Below are 27962 nucleotides of genomic sequence, written 5' to 3'. Positions count from 1 at the left end.
TAGGTACAGAAATAGTTGAGGTTTAGGCGAAGTCTGAAGACGGCATTATAATAAGGAATAAAAATTATTTGATTCTTTTTAGATTATTTTTAAGAATCTTTTTAGTTACCTATGAGACCACAAGGCTATAATATTATAGCAGCTTGTCAGAGTTGTACATATTATTATTAGCGGTCGCCCGCGGCTCCGCCCGCGTCACGCGTGGATGTCGGTTACGGCTGCAAAAAGCCTACCCAGGAAAGACTCAGTCAGCAAAATGAATCCCAGGTCAATTCAGAGACTCCAACACTGACATCGACGACGCGGATGCAATCTGGAATATTATCCGAAGGGATGCATAGTGCACACTAGTACTACACACTGCACAGATTGTCTTCCTTCCGCACGCGCATCCCCGCTTGGTGACGCCCACTATCGTTATATTTTAATTCCGCCATAATTTTAAACCCAACCGTCCAATTTTAATAATTCAAAGACCAAATTTTATCTACATAAACTGTACTTAGTGATGAAATAATTTATTTTCATAAGGATTAATAGCATAAGTAAAATAAACGCGTTTAAATGTAGTCCAAAAAAATTCAAGATTTTTAAATAAAAACATGGTTATTGTGCCTCACTCGACATAGATAAGTATAGTGTGTCGCGGACTTTTTTGTAGATATTTATAAGATCTACAATTACTTGGAACATTTTATGGTTCTATCTTTTATAGTTTCGGCAGCGTAGGTACGCAAAATAAGTAACTTTTCTGGTTGATTTTACACCTGGCGTCCGAAAAACCCAAATATCTTACGAAATCCTATTTTCTCCAAAATAAAATTTAGCCTATGTCCAGCAGAAATAATGTAGGATTCATTGGCTTTTGCTTGGAGTAGTTTAAATAAAGCCAAAATCCTCGAACTTGTATCTATAAGGATTCAAAAGTTCTGTTGGGTACCTTCGGAACCAGGGTACATCCTGGTGCAAAATCTTACTTTTTGGTAGTATATGCCTGAAACACTTCAGAAAAAATTAAAATTACTATATGTTTCCATATAAATTTTGAGGAGTTCCCTCGATTACTCATGGATTCCATTATCAGGTCACCACTTTTATGAATATGGTACCAAATTCGAATCAAACCCTATACAACACAAAAAGAATTTTGTAAATCGGACCACAAGCGACTGAGTAATCGTTGAACATACATAAAAAAAATAAAAAAATACATACAGCCGAACGTATTACCTCCTCCTTTTTGGAAGTCGGTCAAAAACCATTACTTACTATTCCTTTTGGCTTTGGTGTCGAATAAAAAAAGGAAAAGGCTTTTAAAACTGAAGAGTGTGACTTGTGGCTAGCCGAAGAGTGACGAACAGTTTTATAACAATAATAATTACAGTTTAAAAATACTGATACCTAGACTATAGCAGTATGTTGTGCTAAAGCCGTTTTGCCTATGTATGGTGTGAACTACTGTAATTATTACAACAGCAAACGATTGTTCTAACTATATCCGGTAGTACATAACATCCATGTACATTCAGAGAAGTTGATTCCTAAGCAGATGTGGGACCTACGTAGTTTGGTCGCGTTACGTCAAACCCAGCCGACAGATCACAATAATTATTAAGCTTAGGCCAAACCTACGCGACCAAGCGACTGCGAAGCGGGAGCATCAAGTTGTCAAATGGTTTAAAAAAGAAGTCTATAGTTTGTACGTTTTAAGATGATATGGGTGACAGTTTTCATATTCCTTGCTACGGTTTTTGGCCTAAGCTTAATAATTACCTATTGTGATCTGTCGGCTGGGTTTGACGTAACGCGACCAAACTACGTAGGTCCCTCATCTGCTTAGGAATCAACTTCGCCACGTGCATTTAAAACCTTGTCGAGCTCTATGGTTATGGTTAAATATAGCGTCTTGATGGCATCCATTTTTAACTTTAACCAAAGATTTGAGTTAAAATTACAGTTATACTTAGTTAAAGCACAGAATAGATAATAGTACAAGTAGTTAAAGTTAGTTGGTGCAACCCAACCTAAATTATGGATATAAACAACAAGCAAAAATATCCAATGACACCATAGGGCAAAACTACCGGCAGGTACAAAGGAGAATCAATCAATAATTTTTTTTTTTGTCGTTAGGTAATAATTAATTAGGTTTATGACCATGAAGCTAATATACAAAGGTTATGACTTATATAATATGGCAGGTATTACACGCATCAATATTATCACGAATCCGTGATAATATTGATGCAGGTGTAATAGGCCGAATCATAGTATCACAGTACACTTGTGAATCGCGTGATACTAGAATCATGATAATATTGATGCGTGTAATACCTGCCTATGACATCAACCTTACAACAATTTTTTGTAGTCTTCAAATAAGTAAGTACTCAATAAAATTATAAATGCGAAAGCGTGTATTTTTGTCTGTCTATCTGTCTGTTACCTCTTCAAGTCCAAACTCTAAACCGCTGAACCGATTTTGCTGAAATTTGGTATGGAGCACTGACATAGTAAGTAAGTTACGTAGTACTTACTACCTCAGTGTTATGGAGATACTTTGAGTCCCGGGTAAGGACATCTAAGGATGGAGGAAAAATGTACGGTTCCCGTGCGATAAAAATATTTTGGCGCAATGCGAACGGAGTTAGGGCATCATCTAGTTATGTAAGTTATGCGCATCGGTGGTCGCTGGGTTGATGCAGTCAGCACTAAGAGTCGTCGAGGATTGGTGCCAAAGGGTCAAGCTAACAGTAAACGCTGATAAGACGGTCTTGATATGTTTGATACGGTATTGATGGTCACCAAAAAGAGGAAGTTGGAGGGACTAAGACCCCCAACATTCTTCGGTAAAACTATTAAGTTTGCGGGTGATGTCAAATATCTAGGAGTAATCCTAGAGAAAGGACTCATTCGGAATAAGCACATCGAGTATATTACGAAAAAGGCTAGATGTGCTCTGGGTTCCTGTTGGAAGCTTGTCAGCTCTAAATGGGGTATTCGGCCGAAGGCAATGCTATTGAGTTATGAATGCAGTTATGTTCTTTAGATGATTTAATGAAAATTTTGGGTAAGGAGTTAGGACACTAATGCTCTTAATATCTCGATCTATATACAGCAATTAAAATCCGACAGGTCAGTGTCTCAAAGATAGAATTTTATACAATGCACAATGTGGTAAAATATTAACTTAGTTCAGTGCACGCGGTTATGGCAATATAAAATATGAAAAGTTCGTGAAAGCTAGATGCATCTTTGTGATTCATCTAGCTTTCACGAACACATTCTTTTGTTAAAATATGTGTAAGTAACACATATTTTAACAAAAGAATGTGTAAAAAATTCAAGTGCCTACCTCTTGCCATTATTGATATAGAGCGAAAAAGGCCGAAAAAATCACATTTGTTGAATGGGAACCCCCCTTTAATAATAATTTTATTTAGTTTTCAGTATTTGTTGTTATAGCGGCAACAGATATAAGTACACAATCTGTGAAAATTTCAGAAGTCTAGCTATAGCGGTTCTTGAGATACAGCCTGGAGACAGACAGACGGACAGACATCGAAGTCTTAGTAACAGGGTCCCGTTTTTAACCGACTTCCAAAATACGAGGAGGTTATATATTCGGCTGTGGATATATATATTTTTTTTGTATGTTCGACCACTACTCCGCCGTTTGTGAACCGATTTTCAAAATTTTTATTTTGTTATATTAGGTTTTACTCCAATTTGGTCCCATTTTCACAAAAGTGGTGATCTGATGATGGGATCCATGAGTAATCGAGGGAACTCCTCAAAATTTATATGGAAACATATGGTGATTTTGGTTCTATGAGAAGCATCCTAAGCATATGCTACCAAAAGGCAAGATTTTGCACCAAGGTATACTATGGTTCCGAAGATACTAAGAGAACTCCGGATTCCTTATAGATACAAGTTTGGGGGTTTAGGCGTTGTTTTAAGAACTGAAAACATATGCTACTATGCAAATTACATTCATCATCATCATCATAATCATCATCATCATCATCATCACTACCATGTCAGGGTCACCAAAATCAAAATCAAAATATTTTTTATTCAGAGTAATTTTTTTACAAAAATATTTCTGAACGTCGATACTAAGGTGCCTACCACCGGTTCGGGAACTAACCCGGCGAGAAGAACCGGCGTAAGAAACTCGCACGGGGCCATCTTTTACTAAAAAGATGGAAAATTACAATTTGAACATATACAGTGCACCAAGGCTTTAAATGAATATGTCCATGGGCGCTGCTGGTAAAGAAGAACTGTCAAAAATGACGTTTTTGTATGAAAACAGCGCTAGTTCCCCCTCTCGCCACGTTCATTTAAAGCCTTGTCGAACTGTAACAATATTATGACTTAAATCTATTTACAACAGGAATTATAAAGAGTATTCAAGTAGCCTGTAAGAACCACCCTATTCCCAAGGTGTGTTGTCGTCGATGAAATCATTGATTTTATAATAAGCTTTAGTACACAAACGTTCTTTTACAACTTTTTTAAATTTATTGATAGAGAGATTTTGAACGTTTACTGGGATTCTATTGTACAGGCGTATACATTGGCCTTTAAAAGATTTGCTGACTTTGCTAAGTCTGATTACTGGTATTTCTAATTTGTTCATATTCCTAGTGTTAAAACAATGATTGTCGCTATTCTTTTTGAAATTATTTAAGTTCTTTCTTACATACAATACATTATCCAAGACGTATTAAGATGCGACGGTCAGAATATTTATTTCCTTAAACTTTTCTCTTAAGGATTCACACGATGACATCTTATAAATAGAACGTATCGCTCGCTTCTGCAGCACGGATATTGCATTAATGTCCGCTGCATTTCCCCATAGAATGATTCCATAGGACATAATGCTGTGGAAGTAACTAAAGTAAACAAGTCGCGCTGTTTCTACATCAGTTACCTCTCTGATTTTTTTAACAGCATATGCTGCAGAACTGAGCCTATCCGCCAGATTTGCAATATGCGGACTCCACTGTAATTTACTGTCTAAAGTTATACCTAGGAAAACAGTGGTGTCCACTAATTTCATTTTCTCATCATTTAATAGTACATTGGTTTGTACTTGCCTAACATTTGGCAAACTGAATTTTAAACATTTCGTTTTATTAGAATTTAATATGTCACAACTCATGGTTGTATATGGATGTCATGGACCGGCCTATGCAAGCCCCCCATGTGGGGCCTCTGTTCGGCGTAGGGGGACAAGAAACCCCAACAGTGTGGGCCTGCTTTGGGTGAGCAGGCAAGCGCGGACGGAAGTCACGGAAGACATGTAATAGGCCCTCGCGTCTCCGTCCTGCGCGAAAGTAGGAACACGGTCGGGTTTTAGTGGGTACAGCTGCGGCCACTTACCATCTCTTCGGCCGTAGCAAGTCCCACATAACCCGGTGGTCCTTCCCCAACGCTACCGGGGATGTGTAATAGCATTTCCCGACCAAGAAAAAAAAAAAAAAAAAAAAATGGTTGTATATGGATACAATACACACACAACACCATAAAATATCATCAGTCATCACGTTATGTCCTTATTTATTTGGTATATTTCAAAGCGATTTTAATACAAAAAAATATACTTAATGTTGTTTCAAAATACATAATATTTCAAGTACCACAAAATTGAACATAAGTAACAAATTCAACCTTTACTTCAGAGCGTAAGGCACTCATTTGGGTTGGAATGAAGGAAAGGGTCACTATGGAAAAAAGACAAAAAAATTTCAAAATCTTAACTTCTTATAACCACCCTTTTTGAATATACCAATCGATAGGGGGCGCCAAGAGGAGCAAAAAAGCTCAGATAAACTTTTCTCAAAAATCAACCCCTGTCGAAAGACAGGCCGAAATGTGACCCTTGTTAGTACGGAGAAAATACTTCGAAAAATTTCAACCTCTTATAACCACCCCTTTTGAATACACCAATCGATAGGGGGCGGCACGGGGACTAAGAAAGCTCAGATAAACTTTTCTCACAAATCAACCCCCGGCCAGATACAGGGCTATATACGAATCTCGTTAGTATGGCGAAAATACTTGGAAAAATTTTGATGACAAAAATACAACCCCCTATGACCACCCCTTTTTAATATACCAATCGATAGGGGGCACCAAGGGAAGCAAAAAAGCTCAGATAAGGTTTAGCAACCTACTTCGATTAAATGTTGGTGACATTAAGGAGGATTGTTTTGGGTGAGAAAAACTCCTTCTTACCGTTTCCACCGCCAGTAAACTCTCCGTTTAGAAGGAATTCGCATTTGAGATTTGTGTAAGATTTGTTGTTGATGGTAATCTTCAGATAAGATCATCTGTTTTCTGATGTTTACGAAGTATTTTTAAGGCATCTCAAGGCTGTGATGAGTGGGTCTTACTTAACTACTCAGCCACGGATACCGAAGGGGGGATATTTTTGAATATATTGAAGTCGGTGCCAGTTCCAAAAGTTTCAAATATTCTGTCAGAGAACTAAAGATTCAGCTATCTGGTACCGACTTCAAAATGATGAAGATTGAGTACAGAAATAGTTGAGGTTTAGCCGAATTCGGAAAAAGGCACTATTAGATAGGAAAAATTATTTAATACTTTTTAGTTCATATTATAAGGATGTTATTATTGTTTTTACCTTGGAAGTCGGTTTTAATTTTTGTTAAAAATAATAATTACCCTTTGGGTATGGAACCCTAAAAATGAATTATGAAATGATCATTACCACCTACTGTATATTCACCATTTTTATAGGAAACTAGCAACCCGCCCCGGCTTCGCACGGTTATAAAATATATTACAGCCTATGTCACTAAAAAATGATTATAATCGATTCAGTAGTTTTGATAAATAATTTATAATATATTCATTACTACCCATGGCGCGCATTGGTCGGTACCTACTGCCGCAAAAGCTACGTCCCGCAATTTTTAAATCTGTAATATCTTCGAAAATATTCATTTAAAATTTAAATCATAATATGCTTTATACGCTTTCATAAGTGGGAGAGCCATACTTCGGCACGAATGGGCCGGCTCGACCGGAGAAATACCACGTTCTCACAGAAAACGGGTTTACCGGAGGCCCAATCCTCTACCCTATTCCCTTCCCTACCTTCCCCTACTCCCTTCCCTTCCCTCCCCTACCCTCCCCTATTACCCTATTCCCTCTTAAAAGGCCGGCAACGCACCTGCAGCTCTTCTGATGCTGCGAGTGTCCATGGGCGACGGAAGTTGCTTTCCATCTGGTGACCCGTTTACTCGTTTGCCCCCTTATTTCATAAAAAAATGCTGTAAAGGGCCATAATCAATAATGTATTAAAAGTATTTAACTGAATAAGGATTATTGCCGTATTGGTTAAAATCGCTTCGAAAATTAGCCATTATTTGAAGTTAAAAGTAAATGACAAAAAATGTTATTGTGGGATATTCTTATACGTATATACTATTGCGTTTTCTGTAGACCTTTTCAATGTGTACAATACTTGGTACATTATTTACATGAAGAATAGACCACGTGAAAGGACTTAAGTTTCTTTTTTCGGTGACATTCCTAAATTACGCGGGCGATGCATAGTGATACCCTTCCCGCGAGCGCATCGCCGCTTTGGTAGCGCCCAGTTCGAAACGGGCGTAGGTACATCGCAATATTTTAATTTCGCCATAATTTCTAAACCAAACGTCCAATTTTAATAATTCAAAGATCAAATATATTCCACACAAATTGTACTTAGTGATGTAATAATTTATTTTGATAAGGATTATTAGCATGAGTAAAATAAATCCGTTTAAATGTAGTCCAATAAAAATCAAGATTTCTCGTAAATAATGTAGCTTTCGAATGGTGAAAGAATTTTTAAAATCGGTCCAGTAGTTTTTGAGCCTATCCATTACAATTAAACAAACAAACAAACAAAGTTTACCTCTTTATAATATTAGTATAGACTAGATGACGCCCGCAACTCCGTTGCGACAAAAATCGTTTATCGCGCGGGAACCGTACATTTTTCCGGGATAAAAAGTATCATGTGTCCTTTCTCGGGACTCAAAGTATCTCCATACCAAATTTCAGCTAAATCGGTTCAGCTGTGTGGGCGTCACTGCACTTTCGCATTTATAATATTAGTATGCATAAACGAATTGAATTAAATCGAATTAAGAGCCCGAGTGCCATCGAAATTCTCATACAAACGTAATAAGTACTTACCAAGATCATTTCCCATACGAGAATATTTACCATAATATTTGAGTTATTATTCAGCTTCAGACAGTAATTACAGAAGAAATTACAAAGATTCACTGCAAAATATTTAGATACCAAAAATATGAACGATTACAATATTTACATACTTACTAAATTGTAATCTTTGCACCGGAACCTAGGTAATTACCAGTAATTACTATCGCTGAATAATAACTCAAATATGGTAAATATTCTCGTATGCGAAATAATCTTGGTATTACGTTTGTATGAGAACTGCGATGGCACCCGGACTCTTTAAGTACTGGTATTCCTATTCACCTAATATCCATTCGTTTCAGATAGACGCAGGCACAGGGGAGCAGATGACAAACGCTGAAGCATTATCAAAATCGGTGCAGCTGGCAAGATGCCTAAGGAACTGCAACATAAGGCCTGGGGACGTGCTGGCCTTGAGTGGAACCAACCACATACTCCTCAACATACCTTTCAATGCAGCTCTGTTCAACGGGTACCCAATATCAGCGATTGATCCACAATTTAAATACGGTGGGTACTTTTTAGGGTCCGTACACAAAGAGTAAAAACGGAACCTTGCTACTTAGACTTCGCTGTCTGTCTGTCCTATACTGGCGCGATTTTTTTCTCTTTTTTGCGTAATAATTATTAATTATATTGGTAAGTGGTAACTACATACTACATACCACAGATACATACGTAACCCCTTCGCGAGTTTGATTCGGTCGGTTTTAAAGTGCGTTGAGTAGGTCACTCTTATGAGTTATGAGACAGTTTCTCCAATTCGAGGTCATGTTTTATAAGCACTAACTTTCCAACCGCGTTCATTGTTTGTTTGATCATTTGCACGATTAAGTTAAAAAAATACTGCCTACTTTTTGAAAGTCAGTTTATAAATATTTTAGTATTACATCTTCAGCCGTTTTTAAGGTGAATTAGCCAACTGATTGCCATTATTAGGTAAAAGTGAATTCCGAGAAATCTGACCTAATTCCGAATTTCACAAAACATTTATTAAACTCGTTGAAATGGGCGGAAGATTTTCGGTTCCCACAAGTGTTCCTTTTGCGCTCTAAGGTTTTTCATTTTCCGAACATTAACTATAAGTACATAACACAATTACACAACCGAAACGGGACTAAAATATGCAGCAGCGAGCTGTTTGACATTATGTTTATCCGTCCCGCCTCGTCTCGTTTCGTTTCGGTGAGAACTGCCTCATACTTTTTAGTTTTAAAAGGTTTTTTTTATGAAATAAGGGGGCAAACGAGCAAACGGGTCACCTGATGGAAAGCAACTTCCGTCGCCCATGGACACTCGCAGCATCAGAAGAGCTGTAGGTGCGTTGCCAGCCTTTAAAGAGGGAATAGGGTAATAGGGGAGGGTAGGGATGGGAAGGGAAGGGAATAATGGAGGGTAGGGAAGGGAATAGGGTAGGGGATTGGGCCTTCGGTAAACAGACTCACTCGGCGAAACACAGCGCAAGCGCTGTTTCACGCCAGTTTTCTGTGCGAACGTGGTATTTCTCCCACGTCAAGATGTATTATATTAGTTTGAGTATTACGAACTCTCAAAACAAAGTTTGTGTAGAAAACTTAAAGTAAGTATAACCATAGAGGATAGCATAACTGGTCTGTGGACTCATAGCGATTATCCTCATTTAGGTTTGCACTTTTCTAGGTCTAGCATGTTAAATATAAATATTATGTAAGGTTAAGTTAATAAGCCGACCTTAAAGTAGAGGACAACTATGGACCGGTAAACAAAGTTTATGTCGTAAAGATGATGAGTTAAGATACCTTTAGTTAACTGTAAAGTTATTATTAGCAGACCTGAATCCGTCAAAAGCTACAATCATTATTTTGTCAGTTGTCACTCAATTAACAAGATGTGTTCATAGATTACGTGAGAGATTTGGAGATTCTTCTATGACGAGATTTGGTAGGAACCCTGAAGGCCTCACGTAATTTTTGGACAGTCCCTTAGAACTGCAACAATGATTTAGATACATAATATTAACAGTTTTATTCAATTTCTCTTGCCTTTTTAGGGTGTCGTACCCAAAGGGTAAAAACGGGACCCTATGACTAAGACTTCGATGTCTTTCTGTCCGTCTGTCTGTCCGTCTGTCTGTCTCCAGGCTGGATCTGAAGAACCGCTATAGCTAGACTTCTGAAAATTTCACAGATTGTGTAATAACAACAAATACTAAAAACAAAATAAAATAAATAAATAAGTGGGGCTCCCATACAACAAACGTGATTTTTGGCCTTTTTTGCTCGTAATCAATAATGGTAGCAGGTAGGCACTTGAAATCCTCACAATATTCTTAATTATATTTGTACTTTAATAATAAATAAAAATTTTTTTTGAATAAAATATATAATTAAGTATATATTTTATTAAGAATATTTTTATTTATTATTAAAGTAATATGGGAGCCCCCCTTAAATTAGGGGGGGGCTCCCATACAAAAAAAAAACAATTTTGGGCTATTTTTGCTCTATAACGGTACGGAACCCTTCGTGCGCGATTCCGGCTCGCAATTGGCTGATTATTTTAACACGGGTAAATGCTTTACGCATCCTCGGCCGATATTGACAGGGGTATGTACTATGTAGGACTCCCTGGCCACTAAAACCCCATATTTGATATTGCTCCACTTCTCGCTGAAGGCAGAGTTGCGGCTACAAAATATAATACAAAAGAACCTAGTTACAGCAAATAATTTCCCTTGCCTAGCGTGAACAAAATGTTGCATCCATTTCCTAACCATAATATTATGTTTTTTTTTCAGATGAAATAAAAAGTTTACTAAAGATCACACAACCGAAAATTGTGTTCTGTATGCCTGAGGCGTATAAGGACTATTCGAAGGCGGTTCAGGCGCTGGACCTCAACACGCGAATAGTGACATATTATGGCAAAGGTGACACCACACTGTCCAGCTTCATAAAGGAATTCGACGACAATCAACCGGATAGTGAATTTAAGTAAGGTTTTTTTTAATACGTACTAAATCATTATTTAATGCTTTTCGAAAGGTAAATGATACCTATCTCATAAAAATCCGTGCACTTGCACAGATCGGGGTTAAAGTTTTAATTTTTATCTCCCTTCTATTCGCATTTATGAAAGAGATAATACAATAGTTAACCTAAGATTAGCTTTAACCTGAATTGGTGCAAACTTCAAACTGCAAGTAGACCAAAAAGCATAGATTTAGGGTGGTTTTTCTTTAAAGAAATGCTTATTGCTACATGGAATAAAAACCTTTTTTTTCAGAATAGCTGAATTCGACTTGGACAAAGTGTACGCATATTTGACATGCACAAGCGGCACCACGGGACGACTAAAAGTCGCCGCCATCAAACACAAAGAAATGTTGTCCAAAATTATGGCGTATATAAAACACTCTCTACACAATTTGTAAGTATTGCACTCGACAAAACATTATTAGGTGTAGTATACATGTCGCAGTCATCTGCTTCAATCTGCGATTCGATAGAATGACTAGCGCATTCATTGAATGACACCATTCAATTGAATGACTCGGCCGAACGTCGATTGAACGATCATTACTCAACGTCCAACTAGTTAGCAATCTGTAATGTCGGCTGTACACTCTCGCCAAGACACAGCGAGGCGGCCCGAGTGCGAGAGTGTAAATGGGTGCGCTCGCCTCGTCTCGCCTGTCTCGGACCCTCACGGTCCGGTGTCGGTATTTGCGCCCGAGACAAAGGGTCTCGCGAGGAAAGCGAGCGCATTACTGTACACTCTCGCGTTTTTCACTACTAGTCGCGCCGCTTGACAGTGCAGAACAGAAAAATAACAATAATAAACGTCATTATCAGTCATTATCTGTGAGAAATAAAATTAAATATGATTATAGATCTTTGGATTACAATATCTTTCGATGCATAGAGAAAAATAATGGTCCGTCTTCTTTGAGTTCATAACTGCAATTGAACTAAGCGAGGCAAGGGGCTCTCGCACGAGACTCTCGCCCGAGAGCTCTCGGCGAGAGTGTACAGCCGACATAACATAGCCCTTTGAAGATAGCGGACATGAAATCAGTCAGGTAATTGAACGTATTCCATTTTTTTCTCACTGCGACGCTAGTAGTCACTAAAACAAATATGGCGTCAAACAGCTCGCACAGCTGATATCACTACTTGTACTATTATTTATTCTGTGATATCACTGTGTTGATATTTTGTCGATTATATTTACTTTAATGTGCTTTATTTGTAATAAAGTAATAGGACAGTGTGGATTTACCTTTAACTACCCCGTCAACGGCTACTTAAAAAAAATTAGCGAGTTTCTTACGCCGGTTCTGCGAGTTTCTTACGCCGGTTCTTGCGAGTTTCTTACGCCGGTTCTTCTCGGGGGGGTAGTTCCCGAACCGGTGGTAGGCAACGTAGTTTCTTCGTTCGACTTTCAAAAAGTGTATCATGATACCCATTTTGAATAAAAAGATATTTTATTTTTATAGCATCCCATTTACCGTATTCACTATAATATGACTGTAGGTCAAGAGTTGTCCAATAGCTATGTCCACACTGTGCCTTTTTTTGTTCATCAAGGCCATGCGGACCATGCGGTCAACAGCGGACGTGAGGCATGCTAGAGACGCATGCGCTCTGACCGTATCCAAAACTTTCGCTTTGTTCTTTGTTTTGGAATTTCTTATGACCAAATAAGCTGCACATATTCCACCCAGTATGTTCTCGTCGCACATGTTACAATAATCTGACAGACACTGCAACTGAACAAAAATGACAATGTTGGCGTTGCGGTCGTTGACGCATTCGATAATTGAATGCGCCAAAACGAAAGTTCAATGAAAGAAGATGACGAAAATTGAAGATAAAGGGCATAGTGTGGACATAGCTTTTATTCATTCAATTTAATGGTGTCATTCAATAAATGCGCTAGTTATTCAATCGAATCGCAGATTTAAATCAGATGACTGCGACATACATTTTATAATGTGGCGTGGCTCGTCATTTCAACCGCAAACATTCATAATATTGTCGTACGGCCGCACTCAAAGAAATTTAATAGTAGTTTAACTTTAATTTAATGACGACTTTGAAGTTTTAACTCATCTGTTACAAACCACTTAACGCTATGCACTAATGCATTTAAAATTCTTTCTCTTTGTTAGGAATATTTTGTATTTTTTTTTTGTTATGCCGCGAACAATGGTGTGGGTTATGTGTTTATCACTTTTATTTATGTAATTGTACTTACTTTAAGATTATAGCATGTAACTGTTTTTTGTTCCAATAAAGAAAATAAATAAATAAAATAAAATAAACTCCATTATTTTCCGATTTCCAAAAAGGATGTTGAATTCTCAATTCGATGGTATAGTTTTCTAAGTTTTCTTTATTTTTAAGTTAAATAATAATCAAATGTCTCCGAATGCGGCAGTTAACGGAGTTAAATAATGTTGTTATTACAGGGACGTCAACGACGTGTACCTAAACCTGTCACCCGTCAGCTGGACGTCGGCGTACTACTGCGCGGTGTCCATACCCTACGCCAACGACTGTCAGGTGATGACGTCGAGGCCGGCCGACGTGGACCACGTCATTGAGATGATCAATAAGTATCGGGTAAGTGGGCCCCTAGACGATCAATTTTATTGTGCTATATTATTAAACGATGTTATTGAACAATTTATTTGACAATAAGATTGAAAGCGGGCGCGTTTAATATCAACCTTAGATGGTCAATAATATCGCATAATCCGTAGTGTTGATCGACTTACAAGACCCGTGTAATCCACTATTTAAAACTTTAGAAGACGAGACTCCAAATAAGCAATATACATTATTTAACATCACGGGCGTATACGTATACATATAGCTTTCATAAGGGGGTCCCTAACGTAAAAAAGCGGCCAAGTGCGAGTTGGAATCGCCCATGAAGGGTTCCGCAGCAGTAAATAGGCATCGTGATTAGGAAATCAAAAATATTTTTTTATATTTAAGCACATGTACCGCACCGATTTTAATCGGCGAGGTACATATATTATTGTCGAAATTGGACAAGTAAAATGGATAGTAATGGGGGAGGGGGGGTCCGGACCCCCAGGACACCCCCCTTATATACGCCCATGTGTAACATATATATTACATACACAAGTTACACTACAAGACAAAATCAGTAGACATAATAATTTATTATGTTTCGTGTAGACCGTCATGGTAATGAACCTTTTTTTTATACGGGCCACAAACACGTTGGTAAAAAAGGGTTTTAGGGAAAAAAATAACGTTCTTCAAAATTAACGATTTAAAAGTGGAGGAATTTCCACGACTTCCTCGACGACTTTGCTCCATTTTTCCTGTGGGCGTGAATTTCGAAATGGTTTAAGAGCCCATATGACCCTAACTTGACTACATACTTTAACCTAGATCTTAAAATCTGTAAGGTCTAGAAAACTGATTTTCCGTTCCGTTCCGTTCTGTTCCGTTACGTACCGTTCCGTTCTATTCTATTCTACCTTATGTTCAAAACAATCACAAAATATGACTTTTCTGTCTTATGTACGCGGTACGCCTCATAACTCATTCATAAGAATGAGTTATGAGGCGTACCGCGTAATATAGATAACTCTATACTGTTCTTTTCATTACTATATTGTTACTTGTTTAGCCAAAAACGACGACACTGGGTCCAGCGATGGTGGTGGATCTGTTGAGCCGGGCGGAGGAGGTGGACCTCACATGCTTCACCTTCATCTGTATAGCCGGCTCGCGGTGTAACCCCGACCTTATTCCTAAATTAAAGGTAGGTACTTAGATAGCTGATATTGGTTGAGCTGCATTATTCGGTCGGGTAAAGCTTAGGCCAAACTTACGGCGCGACCAGACGACTGCGAACTTGACGCTCCGCTTCGCGTTCCTGGTCACGTAGGTTTGGCCTAAGCTTTATGCCAAATCTGTTGGGGGGTCGGGCGTCCACAAATTATGTGAGGTGTTTTTTTAGATTTTCTGACCGACCCCCCCACATAAATAATAAATATCAGTACTTCATCTTATATCTATCTGGGTGCACGGGAGTGCCCCCGCCAAGATGAGCCAAGCGAAGCGCGCACGGGCACTACCTACCTTTTCTCGAAACGTTTCGTCGTATTTTTGCACCCTCGTAACTTTGGTTCGGATAATGCCAGATAGTTGAAATTTTGCGGATATACTGGCATGAGTATAATAATTAAATGCCCAAAGTTTGAATATTGTTACTTATTATACTTTAGATTTTATAGGTGTCCAAAAATCCACATTTCTGGCACTGACTCACCAATCATCAAAATTGTTAGGGAACTTCCTGAAGTCTGAGAAAGCTGAAATTTGGTATACATGTAGCTATGTACTATTAGTACAGAAACAACAAAAAAATTATCAAACCCTAACCTATCCCGTCCCCTTGATATAGAGGGGGGGGGGGGGGGGGGGGGTGTTAGTATGGGATACCCCCGTTTCTTGTTCTGGATACAAAATTAAAAATAGAGTATAAAATATACTACTTGTGCCAAAAAAATACGTGTTAGACATGTGAGACCACAGACTCACAGAAAACCGGTGTAAAACAGCGCTTGCGCTGTGTTTCTTTTAGCGAGTTAAGCGGAGACCGGAAGCCCAACTGAACTATACCTTATTCCCTAATCTCTATCCCTGTTCTCTTCTGCTTATTCCCTTAGCCTATTCCTTCATTAAAAGGGCGAAAATGTACTTGCAACCCTTCTAATGTGACAGTGTCCATGGATCGCATGGACGACGGCAGTTGCTTTAAGTCAGGTGGCCCTTCTGCTTTTTTGTCCCCCAATTTCATAAAAAATCGGCCAAGTGTGAGTTAAACTCGCGCACAAATGGTTCAGTACCTCAATCGAGCAAAAATAGGCTAAAAAATTGTATTTTTTTTGTATGGGAGCCCCCCTTAATTATTTAATTTATTGAAATTTTATTATTGATTATTAAAGTACAAATATAACTGAGTATTTCGTCAATATTACGAGTGTATATGTGTTGCAGTTATTGATATCGAGCAAAAAATTGCAAAAAAATCACGTTTCTTGTATGGGAGCAACGGGCAACAGATATACACAATCTGTGAAAATTTCAGAAATCTAGCTATGCGGTTCTAGCTAGGCGAGTTACAGCTTGGAGACACACAGACAGACAGACGGACAGACATTGATTAAGTCTTAGTTATAGGGTCCCGTTTTTACCCTTTGGGTACGGAACTCTAAAAAGGGAAAGATAACTTTTCTCTCTAAAAAGCCGGCAAGTCGGCGACGATAGTTTCTTTCCATCAGGGTCACCTGTAGCCTTAGCACGGCCACCAGTAGAAATGCGAAAGTATGGACAAACTGTGGAAATAAACTAAAGATACCGTTCCGATCTTTACAGCGGCCAATCGCGACCGACAAAAATTCAATTAAAATGCCACTTTATTACAGACTATATTATATGTCATAGAGTAGGATATTATTTGAATTTTTAGGACTATAGTCTGTCATAAAGTGGCATTTTAATTGAATTTTTGGGAACGAAAAAGATCGGAACGCTACCTTAAGTTTATCTCCACAGTTTGTCCATACTTTCGCATTTCTACTGGTGGCCGTGCTAAGGCTACAGATGGAAAGAAACTATCTTGTATACTCAGCCCTACATTTAAAAACCTTAATTTTACACTATAGCGCGGCAAAATATGTGATAATAATATAATGTGTCAGCCGTACGAGAAGAATCTAAAAACTCTACACATTACTCAAAATCGGTGTCTTGGCCATTTTGTTATTCGTCATGCTATGGGCTTTGAACTTAATAATATATACTTTTCTGTTGTACTTACAAACTTTTATTTTAAAATGGCCAGGCCACCGGTTTTGAGTAATGTGTAGAGTTTTTAGATTCTTCTCGTACGGCTGACACATTATATTATTATCACATATTTTGCCGCGCTATAGTGTAAAATTAAGGTTTTTAAATGTAGGGCTGAGTCTGTAACGTTAGAAACTTTGCTCTACATGAGATCTCACTACTTTTTGACACCACGAACTATATGTTCTCATCTTGGCAACATTTTTACATGAAAATGTTTTTGGTGGGATAAATATTAGTCTTTGAGGCTTGCAACATAATAAATGCATTCTTATTTAAAACTTACTCAGTACTTTATTTCAGAGTCACATGAAGCCAGAATCCCTGGTGTACAACATGTACGGGCAGACGGAGACGCTGGGCATCATCATGACGCCAGTACTCGACCCTCCAGACAGCTGCGGGAAGCAGGGACCCTTCTATGAATTGAAGGCTAGTACGACCCTTCGTTGGCGGACCTATTATTGGCACAAGTTTTGTTTGACAATATTAGGAATGCCAATAACAGCTTTGCTGTATGAACTCGTGTCAATAATAATTGGGAGCTTATACTTTATACTATCTAAGTCTATAACATAACATTGCGACGAGATTATCTGAACACAAACAACTGAGCTGACGCATCTCTAGTCACAACTCACAATCGATTGTGATTTGTAAGTTGTGACTAGAGATGGGTCAGCTCAGTATTCGAAATCGCTCATAATACCATAATATTATTATAATACTTTGAAGTTTGAACTTCGAACGAACTTCAAAGTCTTTTAAAACATTTTTTAAACTTTGTCGCGTAAATATCGTAGCGTAAATAGAAAAAAAAACTAGCAAGTTAATAAAGTTCTAATAGTAAGTAAATAGATGGACATATATTAATATCAATTCGTAAATGCTTTGTATTTTTTTGCGACAGTATTTAATATTGTCGCAGAAAAATACAACAATAACATTCATATTATCAGCGCGCCTTGTACGGTGGCGGTTACGACGCTCGCCGCGTCCATGATAGGGCGAAATAGGAGAAAAAACCTTTTTACTTAGATAAAAATATTATACCTACTTAACTAAACATGTATCCAATCATTTTCCTGTAAAATTTTAACAGTAATCGAACAGTACTTTCCAAATTATTTTTTGATTGAGTCCCTGTAAGTCCTTTAAAACTCAAAATGTTTTTAAAATCGAGGTTGTTTCGGATTTTTTTTTATCGAGTAAAATTATCTGTATTGTGTTTCTCACCAAAAGAGTCACTAGACTAGTTAAAAGATGTATATAATATTATGTACTTATACTGTATACATGTAAGTAGGTATAATTATTATATTTTTCAGTTTTTTTGAATGACGCTTTCTTTAAAAATTACTCATTCTAGAAACGTGAATATGAAATTTAACGGCCCTAAAGTCTTAATAGTTCTAGTTTAATCTTCATATCTCTTAAGCGCTCGCTAAACGGTAATAATTCTGCATTACATGCTGTAATACGTGCTGTAATTATCGTGTATTGCAGTGAATGATGCGAATTACATGCAAACTACCTGCTGTACAACGTGCTGTAAGTACATTGAATTAACATGAGTTTCACGCGACCATCAACGTATTTTGCTGTGATCGCAACCAAAAATTCAAAAAGTGCCCATGTACTATGGGACGGCTTTTTGACCATATTTATATCAAACGTTAAACGTTTCTACAATACCTATATGTGTTGATGTCTGACAAGCGATAGCGCGATGTAGGCGCCCGACAGCGCCATCTATACTCCGATGATACAAACTAATTAACCACAAAATTTTTTGCTTTATGTCCCGGATCTAAATTATTATTGCGTTTTTAGAATCTTATTGTTGTTTAATAATTTTAATATATTTTTATTTGCAGTTAGTGGATCCGGATACAGAAGTGGAAATTAAGGAACCCAATGTACCCGGGGAACTGTGGTGTAAAGGAATATGTTTTAGCGTAAGTTTGAATGAACTAACTCTCTTACTAACAAAATTATCGACACAAAATTTAAGCGTAGTGTACACTGTACAGTGCCGGATTTATAATCTTATTATAAGTAGTTAGTGTAGGCCACTTTTTATCCGCTGCACCTATGTACGAAAACGAAATGTGTCGCCCCCTAGAACACTGTCTCCCCTAGGCCGCGGCGTATAGCTACGCCCGCAGAAATAAATCAAGATCTTGATTTATTTCTGTACCTTCGTCCTATTTGTATATCCTGGGCTAGTGCCTAGTAGTGATTAATACTATCCAGGGCTGGTAGTGATTAATCTAACGTATTGTAGGTCTCCCCTACAATACGTTAGATTAATGTACGTGGGTCTTGCACCACAATTTGCGCTACAGTATTAGAAAAGGACAAAGCCTTTTGAAATGATAACGATAACGATAACGAACGTAGACATGAAGATCATAATATTACTGCATTACTAAGCCAAAAACGGTTTTTGCAAGCTTTGAAGAAACCTGGCTGTCAATTGACACTTAGGGATAGCGAGTGGTGGGAAGTGGGAACGGCCATTAGTTTTATAAAATATCGCGTGGGAACTGTACATTTTCCAGAATAAAAAGTGTCCTATACTTTCTCGGCTAAATCGGATCAGCGGCATGGCCGTGAAGCGGTAATAGACATATACACTTTCGCATTTATAATATACTTAATAATGGGTCTTTCAGGAATATTACAACGACCCAGAGGAGACGGCGAAATGCAAGACCAGCGACGGCTGGGTGAAGACTGGGGACCTGCTGTACCGGGACGAGCGCGGCTGCTACTTCTACGTCGACAGGATGAAACATCTCATCAAGTACCGCAATTACCAGGTAAGTGTTATCCAATATCACTATGCGTTTCCATTTGAAATACTTCAGATTATGAATCGAAATCACAATATCATCCAGATAAATGGGATTTTGGTATAAATAGCGAGGAATTCCCTCGATTACTTTTGGATCCCATCATCAAGTCACCTTTTTTATGAACATGGTACCTTTATTAAGTATAGCGATTTATGCGTAAAAGATCTTCAACGACATGATGTCATCGTAAGAGAAATTCGAATACAAGTCGACCTTCATATTCTAGAATCTAGATCTTATGGGTATCTAACTATCTAGTACTTTAATTACGCAGCTGAATAATATATACTTACCTACTGGATTCCGTAATAAAAGCAAGTCATGATTACTCTTAACAAATCATTAATGTCGATATAACGAGCGACGTTTTTGTCGTGCCGTATGATTCGCCACGTTTTTTGTGAAACATGTTATTACAGACTACGGTTCAACGTTTAAAGTTTATAAATAACTACTAGCTGTTGCCCGCGACTTCGTCCGCGTGGACTTCAGTTTATAGCGCGCGATGTCAACAAAATTGGTGTCAAAAGCTTTATAAAAAAACCCTGGTACCCCTTAAATCAATACAGCTGTGCAGTGTGCACACAATAAGTATTTCATTTTTTTATATTAAACTTTATATTTTATGCCAAATTTTAAAGCTTATTTAGCCCTCCAATTACACAACTTTACCCATAAACTATTTATCATTGATAGATTTAAGGTTACGTCACTGCACAGATAAAGTACTGAGTTATTTAATACCGTAGAATAGATATAACAATCGAAAAAAATCGAAACTTAAATGAAAGATGATACCACGTCTTATAGAAAGACTTTTGAGCAAGCGTCAGCGCGATGTAGAAGACGCACGGCGCCATCTATTATGAATTGTTGGAACTAACTTAATTTGAACAAATTTACGCATTTTCACCCCCTTAAAACCCTTTTTTCCAGTAAAAAAGTAGCCTATGTCCTTTCTCAGGCTTTAGACTATCTGTATACAAAATTTCATTACAATCGGTTCGGAAGTTTTGGCGTTTGGCGTGAAAGCGAGACTGACAGACAGACAGACAGACAGAGATACTTTTGGCGTTTGGCGTGAAAGCGAGATTGACAGACAGACAGAGATACTTTCGCATTTATAATATTAGTATAGATTATGTGCACACTGCACAGCTGTTTTTGGGTATTTTGATTAATTAAGGGCCGCGCTACACCGGCGCCTCGCATGGCGAGCACTTTCAGCGCTGCCATTCCGGTGTAGCGCGGCCCTAAGAGGCGTACCACTTACCAGGGTTTTAAAAAGTTTTTAAATTTGACACAAATTTTGTTGACACCGCGCGCTATAAACTATTAACTAAAGTCCACGCAGACGATGTCGCGGGAAACAGCTAGTTATGAATAAAAACAATATTATATAGTAAAGTAGGTATGATTAGTTCTGTTACAATAATAAAGTAAAAAATAAACGCCATCTGTTTTCATATATTAGAATTAAAATGTTGATTGCATTGATATATTTTCTGGATGGAATATAGGCCAACACGGTACACTCGAACTCCTTTATTTTAGAGCGCCTTCTGTTGTCAACTTGTCACATATATTAGAAATGCAGTAGGAGTTCTATAAGATAAGATAGATTGATTATTATTATACCAAGTGATAATATTATTAAACATAATATTCTAACGTATTAAAAACAATAAACAAAAACATACTAACTAATAAGTATGATTAGTTCTATGTTACAATAAAGTAAAAAATAAAACGCTATCTGCTGAATCGTATTAGAACTAAAATGTTCATTGCATCGATATATTTCTGGATTTTTTATAATATTATACATAAAATATGTTTAAGATTTTTGAAATTTTATTTTAATACACATCCAAGACCCAGGAACATTGAAAACTTTTTGTTCCGCCTGCGGGACTCGAACCCAGGACCCCCGGGATGAGCGCTGGCCATGCGCAATGCGAATTCATTTTCATCGAAATTTTCATGGAAATAAGATATTTTCCCACATCAAAATGTAGCCTATGTCCTTTCTCAGACTCTAGAATAACTGTGTACAAAATTTCATTGCAATCGGTTCAGTAGTTTTGGCGTGAAAGCAAGACAGACAGACAGACAGAGATACTTTCGCATTTATAATATTAGTATGGATAGTATGGATTAGAAATGCAGTAGGAGTTCTACATAAGATAAGATAGATTGATTATTATTATACCAAGTGATAATATTATTAAACATAATATTCTAACGTATTAAAAACTATAAACAAAAACATACTAACTAATAAGTATGATTAGTTCTATGTTACAATAAAGTAAAAAATAAAACGCCATCTGCTGAATCGTATTAGAACTAAAATGTTCATTCCATCGATATATTTCTGGATTTTTTATAATATTATACATAAAATATGTTTAAGATTTTTGAAATTTTATTTTAATACGCATCCAAGACCCAGGAACATTGAAAACTTTTTGTTCCGCCTGCGGGACTCGAACCCAGGACCCCCGGGATGAGCGCTGGCCACGCGCAATGCGAATTCATTTTCATCGAAATTTTCATGGAAATAAGATATTTTCCCACATCAAAATGTAGCCTATGTCCTTTCTCAGACTCTAGAATAACTGTATACAAAATTTCATTGCAATCGGTTCAGTAGTTTTGGCGTGAAAGCAAGACAGACAGACAGACAGACAGACAGAGATACTTTCGCATTTATAATATTAGTATGGATTATCCTATCATCCGGAGTCCGGCCAATAACAGACATGTCACGTTTCTATTTTTGAACAAATTAATGATAGATACTTACAGATTATTTAGATTTTAAAAATTTAAACAAAATAATGATTTAGATTTGAAGTTTAGATTGCCCTTTGTTTTTTCCTAGGAAATGTTCACTTAGAGCAGTGGCCACGGAGTAAACGTGGATTTTTTTGCTTGTAAGCCTTGAAGATTTGTTTTGCTTTTTTCCTTCTATAGTTGGCAATTTATTTAAAACCGATACAATAGCGAAATAATCTTGAAAATCGGTCCACAAACGGTGAAGTGATCGTTGATATATAAACAGACAAACATGTTATAACCTCCTCCTTTTAAGAAGTCGATTACAAAGGATTCGGAAGTCGGAAAAAATGCTATTAAAAAGGCTCCTTTTGAAGAAACACTATCTTACTCTAGGAATATTCCTTTCACGCTATTTTTAGTGAAACCGCCGTATAATAAATATCATATTACAAGATTCTACCGTTTGCAATTTATTATTTTTATTTAGTGATTTGTAACTAGCCAGCACCCAGCCTACCTAGCAATTAGCATACGCCAACCAACGATATCAAAATACGACTTAGATACGACGTATGCCGTCAAAACTGTAGCAATGTTTTTGCATGCAAAATGTGTATCGAGAAAATATTGTCGTCCTTTTTTGTCTTACAGTAATAGCATATACTACTTTCTCTTTCGCTCATTTTACGCTTTAATCGAATCGAAAAAATATTGTCGTCCTTTTTTGTCTTACAGTAATATCATATACTACTTTCTCTTTCGCTCATCTTACGCTTCGCTTTGATTTTTCTCTTAAAATAGAAGACAGTAATTTAAATATTAATAAAATCTTAGTAATTACGTGTGAAATATTACACCTTTGGCTTTATTTGTATTCCTCGTTTTGTTACTGCACTGTCGGAAGGCACATGACGGCATTCTGGAGCGAATGTAGCGAAAAACAACGCGGTAATTAATGAATGAAACACGTCCGGCTGTTACCGCGTCCTAAGGCACACACTGTTCTCAGATGAGTGAGCTCACTCATTTCGAGGGTGACACATTTTCGCGCTGACGATTGTATGGAATGCCTTTTCTAACGTTCTAATTCTATGACGCCAACGAGATATCTCACTCTCGAGATAATTAAATTAGACGAGTAATGTCAAAATCTCGACATTATCTCGACCAAACTCTATAAAAATGTGTTATTTCGATGATAGATCTACGCGAGAAAAAATTTTTGTCATGTTAAGGTCAATAGAGATGAAGAGACAAACCATCAAACATCGAGAAAACATGTAGAGTGAGATATCTCGTTGGCGTATGCTAGGTAGGCTGGACTTGAAATTATAAGTTAACAAATATCCTTCTTGGCCACTGCCTGCCTGATGTTAACCCCATGGTAGGGTGAGCCCTGGAGGCCTACAACGAACCGTTTTTAAGACTATACGATCGAACCAGAATGCCGCGTCCTACTCGAACTCTAACAACGTCATTTCACGTTTGTTATAGAGGGAAGCGTCATTTCGATTCTTTAGTTTGAGTTTCAAAACGGTTTCGTAGTAACTGCTCTTAGCTAAAGGTTATAATATGTTTCCCAGGTCCATCCATCCGAGATCGAGGACGTGATCCGCGAGCTGCCGGCGGTACACGACGTGTGTGTGGTCGGCGTCGACAGCGCCGCGGACGGCCAGCTGCCAACCGCCTGTGTGGTGGTGGAGGACGGCGCGAGAGTCACGGCGCAGGAGATAAAGGAGCTTGTTGCTAGTGAGTAGATTAAAGGATAACTAGAGTAGTCTATGGCCGGTATAAATAGTCAGTACTCAAGATGCATCTCAGTCTCAAGACGCGGTTCGGCTCTACGATTGGCCCTTTTGACAGTCAACCAATCACAGAGCCTGGACCGTGTTTTGAGACCGAGATGCATCTTGAGTACTGACTATTTATACCGGCCTATAAGTCTATAACTGCCGCACTCAGAGACGAATTATTAATTAAGTACAAGTTCATTGTAATATTATGATTTATCTATGTTGTAAGAGGATTTTGACATAAGCCATACATTATCTGTCAAACTCTTCATTTAATTAGAAGTACCTGGATGACCGAACTTTGCTCGGTATAGCAAACACTAATTGACTTCGTGTTACTTAATAACGCCATCTGCTGGTCGTTAAAACAATTAGTTGCCAACAAAATAGTATTATCATTCGCCAATAGGTGTCAGGACGAGTCATATTTTTCAGTTTATCGATAAAACACGAATAAAAAGACATTTTCTGAAAATGATTCCTAGCTAGATCGATTTATCGCCCCCGAAACCCCCTGTATACTAAATTTCATGAAAATCGTTGGAGCCGATTCCAAGATTCCAATTATATATATAAACATAAATGTTACGCTCAAAGACCGAAAACGCTCAGTGAGCGAAAAAATGGCTCACAACGCGTTGTGGTCATAGTGAAACGGCCACGACGCGTTCTGGTAATCACAGAAATACCACAAAGCGAAATTCGTGTCGTGGCTGACGTGCTATTCGACCACAACGCGTTGTGGTAATCGAGAAAAGCCATGACGCGTTCTGAGCATTTAAAAACAGCCACGACGCGAATTCGTGTTGTGGCCCTAATGAAAACGGCCACGACGCGTTCTGAAACCAGGTTAGTTACTCAGGAGCAGAGATGGGCATTTACCCGGTAAAAACCCGAGGCTCGGGTAAATACCTATTTATACCTATATTTACCCACCCATTTTCATTTTATACCGGGTATAAATTAAAATCAGTTTATATCTCTAAAATATTAGCTAAAACAGATACTGTGACCCTTCTGATAAATAAAAATGACTGTTAAAAATAGCGTTTACGCTAAATACACCGACAATCACGAGCGGCCATTGCTTACGTAGTCGATGTTGAGGAAATACACTGCTCGTGATTGGTGGATTCAAGTGGTGTCCTATACAACTTAAATACACAATAATTATTGATTTGATTAAGTTCTCACATAAAATATAAAGCACTAAAAATGGTCGGTTATTCATTCGATTCGTAAAGAGTTTATATTTTATTCGCTTACTCCAAAGTAAAGTCATTCGATCTCTTCACATGAAACTCGCACTCGGCAGTCGTTGTTTGTTACATAATAATATATAAATTGTGCACGACAAGAGTTGTAAAAATTATAATAATAATGATTGTTATGTGTTCTTTATTTTAGATGAATAATAATTATAATGATTAAATTTTTTCTTTATTGTGCCTTTTTTTAATCTATTGCATGTTATTTTTAATATTAAATTAAAATTTTGAGTTTTATAACTCAAAATTTTACATAGTAAATTGCAAGTTTAGCCAATAAAGTAATGTTTTACATATATTTAACGATTTTTACCCACCCGCCCATCTCTGCTCAGGAGTAATTTTATAGCGCCCAAGTGTGAGCGCAATACACAAGAGCACTCTGGTTTCAATGAAACCAGGCCAGGTACGCATGAGTTATTTTATAGTGCCCAAGTGTGTGCGCAATACACAAGAGCACGTTACACAGGAGTAGTTTTATAGTGCCCAAGTGTGTGCGCAATACATAGGAGCACTCGTTTCATTATAACCACAACGCGTTGTGAGCCATTTTTTCACTCACTGAGCGTTTTCAGTCTTTGAGCGTAACATATATATATATACAGGGTGTAACAAAAACAAGTGATAATACTTTAGGGTGTGTACGTGTTCCCTGTAGAGATTTAACTGTGAAAGTAGCAGCGCTGAAAGACCAAATTTTTTTTTCACTTTTGTATGGGCAAGGGCCCGAGCGTCACGAGTTTCCCCATACAAAAGTGAAAAAATTTTTTGGTCTTTCAGCGTTGCTACTTTCACAGAGAACTCTCTACAGGGAAATGGGTTAGCAATGTAGTTTTATGTTGTGATAAAATATCAAATTAGGGTCCTTCATTGCAACGTGACGCGTATGCAATGCGATGCATTTTGAAAAGTGCCTCAGAACTGAATTTTATGTTGTTTAGTAAACACAACATAAAGTTGAGTTGGATTTTTTTATCTTTTAGTGCATGTTATGCATTTGTGATATGTCTTGCAACTTTTAGAAGACGAGTCACGAAACTACATATAAAAATGAAAAAAAAGTCAAAATTCGTATGACAAAACTAAATAATAGCTTTATAATTATGTATTTAGATTAAGGTTTTTATGTTTTGAGCTGAATAAACAAAAAAAAAAAGTGATACATTATGATTTATGTGTTTTGAATCTGCGGGGCTAAAATGGTCACATTTAGCAATTCCTCTCAATCAATTCAGCAAATGAATTGTCAAAACTGTCAAACTGACAAATGTCAAATCAGTACAAAAATACAGAAATGAATTGCAAGCAGTTGCATTTTGCGATTTTAGAAAAATGAATCATCTTATGATTCATATCATGATTCTTCAAAGCGATCATTTTAGCCCCTCTGAGCACATTACGATGATGCAACTTAGCGAAACTCTTAAATCACTGAACGTAAAGTCACAGTGCTAATCTGCTGGGGCCCGTTTTCAATCATTCTGTGGAACCCTAAAAATTAATGTTTTCCTGTATTATTTTCAGGCAAGCTCTCCAATGCGAAGCATCTGCGCGGAGGAGTACTGTTCCTGGCCGAGTTCCCACTCACCTCCAGTGGCAAAATCAGGAAGAATCTACTCACCAAAATTGCCATGGAGTCCAAAAGGGAGTGATCGACCCAAATTTGACCAGTGCTATTTTAATTTTTTTATTTGAAATAATATTAGGTAAGTAATGTTATTATTATAATAATAATAGGACATGGATACCAACCATTGTGTTGAGTGTAATTAATTTTATTTAATGACTATCCTTAATAATAACAGTTAGGACATGAATAAAATGATGAATCTTAATTATTATTTGTGACGAAGGTAGTATTTATTTAAAAATACATTGTTATGTGTAAATTAATTAATAGTCTCAATTTAAACAAAATAAACTTGTTTTGAGTTTAAAGAAGTTTGACTTTATTTCTTTTATTAAGAACCCATACTTAAATAAATTTCATCATAAGGATAGAATAAATAAAAAAAAGCATATTTTATTTTCTACACATAGACATTTATTTTAAAATAATACTGTTTAAATATAGTAAGTAATTAGTATCAATATATAATATACTTTTTTAGATAT

The 27962-nt window shown here is 37.3% G+C and overlaps 1 protein-coding gene across 1 annotated transcript in view; it reads left to right on the top strand.

The window, feature by feature from the left end:
* LOC121728325 (luciferin 4-monooxygenase-like) overlaps nucleotides 1-27675 on the top strand; it is a 28561-nt gene extending 886 nt beyond the window's left edge. Inside the window, exons 2-11 of the mRNA XM_042116483.1 lie at nucleotides 8565-8772; nucleotides 11039-11234; nucleotides 11527-11670; nucleotides 13715-13868; nucleotides 14914-15048; nucleotides 17445-17573; nucleotides 19019-19099; nucleotides 19820-19966; nucleotides 24370-24535; nucleotides 27372-27675. Of these exons, the coding sequence (XP_041972417.1) occupies nucleotides 8565-8772; nucleotides 11039-11234; nucleotides 11527-11670; nucleotides 13715-13868; nucleotides 14914-15048; nucleotides 17445-17573; nucleotides 19019-19099; nucleotides 19820-19966; nucleotides 24370-24535; nucleotides 27372-27499 (1488 nt within the window). The 3' untranslated portion in view covers nucleotides 27500-27675. The remainder of the gene's footprint in view (nucleotides 1-8564; nucleotides 8773-11038; nucleotides 11235-11526; nucleotides 11671-13714; nucleotides 13869-14913; nucleotides 15049-17444; nucleotides 17574-19018; nucleotides 19100-19819; nucleotides 19967-24369; nucleotides 24536-27371) is intronic.
* The last annotated feature ends 287 nt before the right edge of the window (nucleotides 27676-27962 follow it).

The sequence above is a fragment of the Aricia agestis genome, chromosome 6 (assembly GCF_905147365.1).
Source record: "Aricia agestis chromosome 6, ilAriAges1.1, whole genome shotgun sequence".
Lineage (NCBI taxonomy): Eukaryota > Metazoa > Arthropoda > Insecta > Lepidoptera > Lycaenidae > Aricia > Aricia agestis.
This window is presented reverse-complemented; position numbering and strand designations above follow the sequence as displayed.